Source organism: Mesoplodon mirus, assembly GCF_964341445.2.
Source record: "Mesoplodon mirus genome assembly, chromosome: 6".
NCBI classification, from domain to species: Eukaryota; Metazoa; Chordata; class Mammalia; order Artiodactyla; family Ziphiidae; genus Mesoplodon; species Mesoplodon mirus.
Genome location: NC_138982.1, coordinates 132,587,427 through 132,597,647, shown reverse-complemented (window position 1 = coordinate 132,597,647; position 10,221 = coordinate 132,587,427). Strand labels below are relative to the sequence as shown.

At 35.8% G+C, this 10,221-nt stretch overlaps 1 protein-coding gene across 1 annotated transcript; it reads left to right on the top strand.

Annotated features, from left to right (window-relative positions):
- Positions 1–6,099: 6,099 nt before the first annotated feature.
- CLDN8 (claudin 8) lies at positions 6,100–8,186 on the top strand. Its single transcript, XM_082625382.1, has one exon. It carries the CDS (start codon positions 6,298–6,300, stop codon positions 6,973–6,975), a length of 678 nt encoding a protein of 225 aa, XP_082481508.1. The 5' UTR covers positions 6,100–6,297; the 3' UTR covers positions 6,976–8,186.
- Positions 8,187–10,221: the final 2,035 nt, after the last annotated feature.

Genomic DNA, 10,221 nt, shown 5'->3' with positions numbered 1-10,221 from the left:
TTCTAATAAGGTAGTTGGAAGGATCAAATCATAAAATTAATATATTATATAGTTTAATAATCTTAATAGTTAATATAACATTATTTTCTGAATAGTTCTTATTAACATAATAGTATTACATAATATTTAAAAAAATATATTATGTTAAGCATATGTAATCATATTGAAGATATTATCCTACATGCTTTGTCTTTTCTTTTCCTTTTTGTAGTTAACCTGAGTTAAACTTGATGTGAATTGCTGTGGATTCAAAATTAAATGATAAGAAATGTTCTTTTTTGGCCCTATTTATTATCAGATGTTACCATTTCTGGTCCCAATTAATGTCTCTGCCTGGCCAGAAATTTGTCTCCTCTCTTAAGGGAGATGATGATTTTGTTTCTAAATTCTGTCATGGAGACTTCCCTGGTGGTCCCATGGGAATCCGCCTTAAAATGCAGGGGACGTAGTTTCAATCCCTGGTCAGGAAACTAAGATCCCATATGCCACGGGGCAACTAAGCCCACGCACCACAACTAGAGAGCCTGTGTGCCACAAACTACAGAGCCTACATGCTCTGCAACCCACGCACCACAACTACAGAGCCCACGTGCCCTGGAGCCTCACGCCACAACTAGAGAAAAGAAAAACCCACACGCCACAATTAGAGAGAAGCCTGCGTGCCGCAATGAAGAGCCTGCATGCCTCAACAAAGATCCCGCGTGCCACAACAAAGATCCCACGTGCGCAACAAAGATCCCGCGTGCCACAACTAAGACACGATGCAGCCAAATAAAATAAATAAATAAATAAATTCTGTCATGGACGCTTTGTTTTCCTCGTTCAAAGGTGCACATCATTCTTTACATTTCAATAAAAAGAATTGTGACATGAGATGAAAAGTTTAAGAAAATAGTTTTCAAGCAATTCCAAAAATAACCATGTGGAATGCAGTTTTATGCAACTTACAAATTTTTTTTATTTTGGCTTTTTGTCAAAGACAGAAAAGTTGTTCCTGAGTCACTGAAAAGAATAATTTTAGTGAACTAATAAAAGTATCCTGTCCTACCTCTGTTGATCACCAACAAGTCCTGTAAAACACAAAGAAAAGTTTTCCTGTATTACAATAAGCTGAGGGTGCTGATACATGAAGCTGTTCACTTCATTGCATTAAAATTGTTTCTTATTTTAGCCAAATATGTGTCCAGCAATGGTTAGATCATTAAGTACCACGACCTAATCTGTAGTTAAGAAACTATCAAGATGAAGATGATAATGAGAGATGGATAAGAAAGGGGTGCCCAATAATGATTTCTGAGTGGGGGACTCTCTGAAACTCTAAACAAGGAATAACTGGTGTGTTTCCCCAGGAGAAACTTCTCTGAATAGAGTATCAAAAGATATATATTTCAAATATCAATGAATCAGATATTTGAAAAATAAAAATCACAAAGCTTAGCCATGCAAATAGTTCTCAATAATGAACTACATAGAAAAAAAAAAAAAACATGTTCAACAAATTTTGTTTTTCATTAACTTTGATCATATGTGTTTATATAAGAGATTTCCTTTCTTTAATTTCCTTCGGGAGATTGTAGATAATACAGAAAAAAAACAGGGAATTTAGGTCTGAATCTAGGTTCTATTTCTGTGGATTCAGCAAGCAAAAGCTGTGTGACCTTAGAAAAGGCACAGTCTCTATTGAGTTTTAATTTATTCAATTATAACAGGGGGCTAATAACCCTTACTTCATAAGGAGGTTTTAAATATAAGATGTAGTGCATGTAAGTAACCTGTGACATAGGGATCATTTAATACTCTGTAACTATTGTTATTACTAGGAAATTTCAGCAGCTTTAAAAGAAATTTTCACAAATCATTAGAAGTAGGATGGTTCATGTGAATTAGTCCATAGAGATTGCTCATTAATTTAGTGAAAATAATTCCCACAGTATATAGCTTAATTAAAAAAAAAAAAAAAAAAGATCTCCCTGAATGTCCTGTCCTTTAGTGGGGTTATCACATACACTACATGCAATAAAACATGTGGACCTATCTCCCAAAGTATGTCATAATTCACTGCAACTCAGATTTTAATTTTTTAAAAATGCAATGAAAAGTAGGAGAAAGACAAAAACATTTCAATAATCATTATTCCCATTGTGTATTTTTTATTTATGTTTACTCAATTTTTTAATTAACCTTGGAACAAAAAGGACTCCTGAGACAAGAAGAAAAGATTTTTCAGAATTATGTGAACTTAATTGCTTGGATTTGTTAGTAGCTAGATGTTAGCGACTGCAGGTTTGTGTCCTCCCCAAATTCATATATTGAACCCTATTCCTCAGTGTGATGGTATTTAGAGGTGGGGGCTTTGAGAGGTAATTAGGTTTGATGAGGTCAAGAGAGTAGGGTCCTCATCATAGGATTAGTGCCCTTATAAGAAGGGAAAGAGAATAGAACTCTCTCACTCTCTCTGCCATGAGAGGTCACAGCAAGAAGACAGCCGACTGAAAACCACAAAGAGGGCTCTCACCAGAACTCCACAATCTGGCCCCCTGATCTCAGACTTCCTAGACTTCAGAACTGTGAAAAATTAATTTCTGTTGTTTAAGCCACACAGTCTATTGTATTTTGTTAAAGCAGCCTGAACTAAGACACAGCAATTATTATAAAGAAAGGAGTTCATTTTTAAGCAGAGCAAATATAAACCATAGGGAGGTGGTGAACACAGAGAACTGTTAATGGCTACAGAACTTTGAGAGCAGAGAACATCACGAAGACAAATAGGATGAAAGTTCAAGAACATGTGGCAATGACCAAGAGTATTTTGGGAACAGCAAACAAAGAGACCTATTGATATGTAATCTTCTTTTCTCAGGACAAGATGGTCAGCCAAGTACAGTTAATTAACAGTGAAAAATAATTAAAAATAAACACAGGTTGAAAACTCTCAACACAACAGAGAAAAAAGGATGACCTATATGGGAAAAGAATCTAAAAAAGAGTGGATATATTCATATATATAACTGATTCACTTCGTTGTACAGCAGAAACTAACACAACAGTGTAAATCAACTATACGCCAATAAAAATTAAAATAAGTAAATAAAAATCTTTTAAAAATATAAATAAATAAATAAATACAAGAAAAAATTCAGAAAACAGTAGAAATTGGCAATGGCTTGATGGGCAGAAACAAACATTATTTCAAGTAGTGATGAGAACTAATAGGCACCCCAGACTAAAGAGTTGTTGTTTAAAGATTAACTGCTCTAACAGTAAGGATGACAAAAACAAGGGCAGTCGGACAGTGACATTGTGTGCTATCATTTATAAAGAAGAAGCCTTTGCATGTGTTATGTAACTGTCAGGACTAAATTTAATTTAGTAAATTTAATTGCCAAACTTAAATCATGCTTCTGATAATGTAGACAAAAGGGAGATCTCTAGAGACCAGGGGAGCATAGTGGGTCAACATGGGCATGCTTTTCTTTCTTGGGTTCTTGTTAATATTTGGGTTCCTCCTAAAAATGGAATAAAAATGATAGAACAATCTCTGTAGGTTGCTCTGTAGTTCTAAATTAAAGAAGAGTAAAAAATGTTATTTATCAGCTAATTCTCTAAGCATTATTGCTATCTGAATTTTGTAGACAAGTTAATCACCTCAGGGACATAGTATTACGTAAAAGTCAGTAAACAGTGAACTTGACTTTTTAAGCTCTGAATTTAGAGCTTTCTGTCCCTAGAAAACTTAGTATAGCCATTTTTCCCTGTCTTTCTCATTTCATCTGACCTTTAGGGCACAGTTATTTCAGAATATCATGGGGTTAACTGGATCACTGTGTGATAAGAAACCTGCCTGGAGGCCCTGGGCTAATTCCTGATAGGACAGCTAACTCTATAATTATTCTAACGCGAACCCAAGGTTGATTTCTCATTCTGATCGCAATCTTTTGGCTAAGAAAATTTCAGGAGTAAAGTACTAATATTTTTGAAATGGGGGGAATATTTTTGTGTGAAATAAGGTCTTGGTAAATAAAGCTGAATGCTTCAAGGAAGAGAGGTTTGATAGTGCACGAAGGCAACGGGTACATCAATCCACACCTAGGAGGCAGCTCCTAGGTGAAGGCTGAGGCTCTCAAATATGTAGATACCTATTTCCATCACAAGTTTTCCTGTTTTTATGTAGATATTCTGCAATATTCAAACGGACTCCTAAAAAACATGTCACATGAATTTAGAGATTTTGATTTGCTTCTCTACAAATGTAAATATATATACACACATATACACATATATATGTGTATATATGTGTGTGTGTGTGTATATATATATATATATATATATATATATATATATATATATATAGTTTTAGTTTGTCATTATCTCAACCAGTTATGTCATTCCTTTTTCATTTTCCAATTCTGTCAAGTCATTCCCTTTGCCCAGGTTGGCAATTCAAGATAAAAATAATACTAATCTGCTGTTTAGATTTCAACTCTCTTTTTATGGATTACAGATTACTTTTCCGAGGTTAACTTATTTCCCCCTCTACCACAAGTCTGTAACTGATACAAACCTGAAGGAGAAAATGCTAGATATTTTCTGTTAGCAAAAGGGATATGCTCTAGGTTCGTCCTTAAATGAGGCCAACAAATGAGGATGATTACTGTAAATATCAGCTTTTAATTTTTTCATAATTTCAACGTGTCCAGTCTAATAAAATAATAACAACTGGGCCTACCAGACATTCCTATTTTTTTTTAGAAGACAGTTTATTTTGGCATCGTTTTCTTCCCCTCCTTCAAAGTACTTTTGTTTTAACCTCTGTAAACCACTAAGATTTTTTGGACCATTAAATTTTCAAAGTTTAACAAGTGAGCAGGAGATGTTTTCTTCCATACTTAGATTTAAGATAGTACAAGGAAGCAGAGAAGAAGTAAAATTGTAAATAAAAAATCATTTTTATGATGCAAAAATGAAAGGAAATTAGCATTTGAAGTTTGCAAAGACAGGGCAGTGCATTCGAGGTGCCCTCCAGAAGAAAATTGCTAGTGGAGTTTTCCCAGATCAACATGTATGTTCATTTTAGCTCCACTGTTGTCATCATTATTATTTTGAGATGAGACCGTTGAAAATGCATTACATTAGGGGTTTCTACCTCCTCCTGCAGATATGGAATTAAAGACAAGTTTAATTGACACATTTAGTTGATTCAATGAATACAGTCATTTTGTCCTGTAAATACTTATTTAGAAATATCAACAATTTGTATAGACTCAGGATGCTTGCACCATCTGTAGAATTCTAGTTGCTTAGGTCTAGGAAGACAGAGTAGTAAAGATAGTGCCACAGAATAAGCTAGCAACCTGTAAGCCACTGCATCATTTAATTGCTATTGTGAGTGCTTGCTACATAAGAATCCAGAAGAAGAAAGCAGAAGAAAATCGCATGGATTCTTTTTTCTTGTTTTTGCAATTTTTTCCCCCTTAGAAATCAAGATTATTAGGAAAATACTAATGAGTAGTCTCCCTGGCTCAAAAGAAAACAAGTGTTCGGTGCCATGGAGGAGGACAACATTGTATATTTAATTACTTTAGCCTTATTTTGTCCTTTGGCATGATCTGTTCCCTGATTTCACTACAGGCAAGCTTGCTTTGAAGTTGTAGGTAAATTAAATCAACCACTTGGATCATATGTGTCCCAAAGAATGTGGTTTCTCAGGTATGAGCAATCTATCAATTCTCTGCTCTCCTTTCACTTTGGCACTGTGACAGTCCTAGCAAAGTTCTTAGGCAGAGAATTTATTTTGTATCTTGGTCACAGCAGCTCTTACTAAAAGTTTCTGCATTGCCAGTACAAGTTGTAACTTTCACATCTTAAAGGATTGATGCGTTTCTTGATGATTGTGCAAGCATTCCTAATTATGCCTCCAGGTAAATATATGGCTGTCGTCTTGGACAAATGAGAAGTACAAAGAATATGTTTATGTGCAGGTCTAGCAGTTCCAAAGTATCTCTTGAGGGCTTAGACACACATGAGTTACCATCCCCCTCTTACTGGCTGAGAAAGTTGCCCCACCTGATTTGTAAGTTTACCTGCAGTAGTCAATGGAGTGAGGGTGAGTGGGCAACTCAGCCAGCCAACACTGGATTTAATCTGGTTAGAAATAGCACAGCAGCTCTTATTTGAAAAACCACTGAGTTCTGAGTTCATTACAGGAAAACTCTTCTCCCCTGGGGCGCAGAGAACCTTGCTTCAGAGTAGCCCTACCGGCTCAGGAGTCCAGTCAGATAAAACCCAACCTGGAGGAGAATGGCTACCTATGCCCTGCAAATCGCCGGACTGGTGCTTGGTGGTGTTGGAATGGTGGGCACAGTGGCTGTCACCGTCATGCCTCAGTGGAGAGTGTCTGCCTTCATTGGAAGCAACATTGTGGTTTTTGAAAACCTCTGGGAAGGACTGTGGATGAATTGCATGAGGCACGCTAATATCAGAATGCAGTGCAAAATCTACGATTCCCTGCTGGCTCTCTCTCCGGACCTACAGGCATCCAGAGGACTGATGTGTGCTGCCTCTGTGCTGTCCTTCCTGGCTTTCATGATGGCAGTCCTTGGCATGAAGTGCACCAGATGCACCGGGGACGATGAGAAGGTGAAGGGTTACATCCTGCTAACGGCTGGAGTAGTCTTCATCGTCACTGGCCTTGTGGTGCTCATCCCTGTGAGCTGGGTTGCTAATTCCATCATCAGAGACTTCTACAACCCAATAGTGGATATGGCCCAAAAACGTGAGCTGGGAGAAGCCCTCTACATAGGCTGGACCACGGCGCTGGTGCTGATCGCTGGAGGGGCACTGTTCTGTTGTGTTTCTTGCTGCAATGAAAAGAGCAGTAGCTACAGATATTCTATACCTTCCCACCGAACGACCCAGAAAAGCTATCACATGGAAAAGAAGTCACCGAGTGTGTACTCCAAAAGTCAGTATGTGTAGTTGTGTATATTTTTAAACTACCTATAAAGCCATGCAGATGACAAAAATATCCACTATTTTCTAAAAATGGAACCCCCCAAAAAACACTGATTTGCTGTTCTTAACTGCCTGCTATTAATTACAGGAACTGTGCATCAGCTCTTTATGATTCTATAAGTGATTTCAGCCGAATGAGATATTATACACATTGTTCTGATTGTTCTAGAAAGTACAGTCATTTGTTTTCTAAAATGCTTCATGTTGTTTTCTCCTTTTATCAGTTACTTCAAAATGACATTGTTAAAGACGATTATTTTACAACTGATTTCTTTATGACATAGCGTTATGCATATAGATGAGAGTAACGTTTTTATGTCACATAAATAGAGACAGGCTTATATAGTTCTATTTTAAATTAAACACTGATTCATTACACTGAATAAATAGAATTCAACTATTGCTTTTCAGGGGAACCAGGGATAAGATTGAAGAAGGTTCATATTAATTGTTTAAAAACAGCTTAGTGATGAATGCATTTGATTTATAATGAAGGTTAAAATGAAGGCTTTAATCAGCAGTGTAAAGGGAACTAAATGGTTTTTTGAGATCCTATTTTTCAGCCTAGGAGTTAGAAATCCTAACTCCTTTATCCTCATTCCCCAGAGGCCTTCCTTTTCTTGTATATTAAATGAACAGCTTTTAAAAGGCCGCTATTTTGTCAAGGGTCTTTGCATTCAAACTGCTTTTCCAGAGCTATACTAAGAAGAAAGATAAAAGTATAGTCTTAGAAACATTAAAGACTTCAGGAGAGTGAAAAACATTTTTTTTTCCTTTTAAGTTTTTGTGGCTGGAGAAGGATACATTTTGACAAGTAATCATATGTTTATATGAATATTTTAATAACTATTTGTATACAGACTTTGGGTTTTCATTAATGTAATGAAAACAAAAAGCAAAACTGACCTGTCCTTTGTGAACTGTATCTTCTCTTATGTGGATACTTAAGTCAAAATTGTCATTTAAGTCCTTCAAAGATAAAATCTTCTATTTGTTCCATTTTTGTTCAACTTTACTAAGGTATAGAATTACTATATCTTGTGTTTTCCCCAAATTTGATCCAACAGTTAACTGATTTGAAAGTTTTTATCTACATTTTTCTACCTTAAATGACTATGTATGTTACCTGCTTTATGTCTTTTGTATTAATAAATTGTGCCTTTTTATTTTAAGTATATAGTCTTTCATTATTCTCCACTTATTCTATTTTATTAACTTGTAGAGTTTAAAAACTTGATATTTTCAGCTTTGTAATTTTGAAAAAAGACTATCAAAGTCACATTTTAAAGATAAAGGTAGATTCAGCATTAATTTTTGAGAATATAAAGTATCATATATCATTTAACAACCTTACAATGATTGGATTCTCATACTAATATTTGATGCAGATAATATATTTGTAATTTATTAAGATAATACTATAGGTTACCCCCCAAAATCTATATCCTATAAATATTATGTTTGTAATAGACATTTATGTAAAAAATTTCCATAGCTAAATATGTTTCTACCTCTGAGAAATAGTGTTAATTAATAACAGTGGGTAATGTTTTAGGGACATGTATTATATACTAGGACCTCTACTGCTTTATATGAATTATATCATTAAATCTTTTATGAGATTGATATGATTAGTTCAATCACAGATGAGGGCGCTTCAGAACAGTTTACTGGTTACCCAATAGAGTCAGGAGAAAAAATAAGGACTGTCTGACTTCACAGTCCATGCTCTTTTTCTTCAGGACAAGTAGATTTTCTTCAGCAATGTCTAGTTTACAAACTGATTTTTGTATGTGAAAATGACTTGCTTAACTACTGTTAGTTGTGAAAACTTTTAGTGTTTTTTCTGAGATTGGTGATTTTCCAATAGCCTAATACTAGTTTACCTTAGGCAATTTTGGGTCAAAACATTCATAAGAACAGAAATAAATAAAAACTAACTAAGCATTTTGGAGAAAAAAAAAAGTCCAATCTTCTAAACACCAGCCTTTAATCAAACATCCTTTTTACTTAGAAAGCTCTCCTGAATATCCCAAACTCAGTTATTCTTTTCATCTTCTTTTCTCTAAAGCAAAATTCTAACATTGCTGGTTTTCTGTGGCATCACCTTTTGAGTATCTCTGAAATCTTTCTCCAACTTTCCACCTTATTAACATCTCTCTTTCCTACCCTCTAGACTTGTGTTACTGCCTTCCTCCAGCTACCCTCCATGTTCCTAGCTCAGTTATTTCTAGAATGCAAGCCAGACCCCATCACATCCTGCTCATAATCCTTGTAGGAATGCTCCATTGCCTGTAAGGTAAATCCAAATGCCTTAGCAGATGATAAGAGACAAGAAGGAAAATCTGTCTTATAATCTTCATGGCAAACTTTATCACACAGTAACATCAGTGTATAATGAGTATGATAACAATTATAAAATGGATGTCCAGAAACTAGAATAATTCATATGTCAAATGTCTTCTTTAATATCCTGAAAAAGATGCACTGATATTAGGAAATTGTTTGACTGGTGGCAAATTATGTGCAAAAAGGATGTTTGATATTGTAGTTTTATGGAGAAAAAATGTGGTGTGACAAAAAGAACACAGGGAGGTGGGGGTATAGTTTTATGCCCTCAGCTTACAGCTGGACTTTGTTCTCTTTCATACTGTATCACCTGCAGCCCCTACCCTGAACCATTTCTGCTGAATCTGTATCCAAAATGACCCCCTCCCACACTGCAAAAACTGGTATTAAGCTGCATTACTTTAAGTGGTTAGGGATATGGGGATGGCCAAGACACAGTTTTTATTCTCAAAGAATTTGCAGTCTAACCAGAGACAAGAGCAAGAAATGTACCCTTCATTGCAAACCTCCCAGGTGCTTGGCCTTTTCTTTTCTTACCACATCAATCCTCTAAGAATTCTATGAATTACTTAAGAAATCATGAGAATACTGAGTCTCAAAGGTATATATATATATCCCCTAATCCAAGAGGCTGTACTCTTCCTACTGTAGTATTGTCCAGAGACATCTCTCCCAGAGTTAACTTTCTGCACAATAAAAGTCATCTCACTGTCCCAGCTCCAAGCCTCCCTATGACTCACTGGTCCCAGCACCCTTTCCCCCTGAGTCCCAGGGTGGACTTCATCATCAGTCTTTGCTACCCCTAAGCTCTTCTCTCTCTTCCCTCCCAACTTCTACAGAAGTTACTGCTTCTCAGTTCCT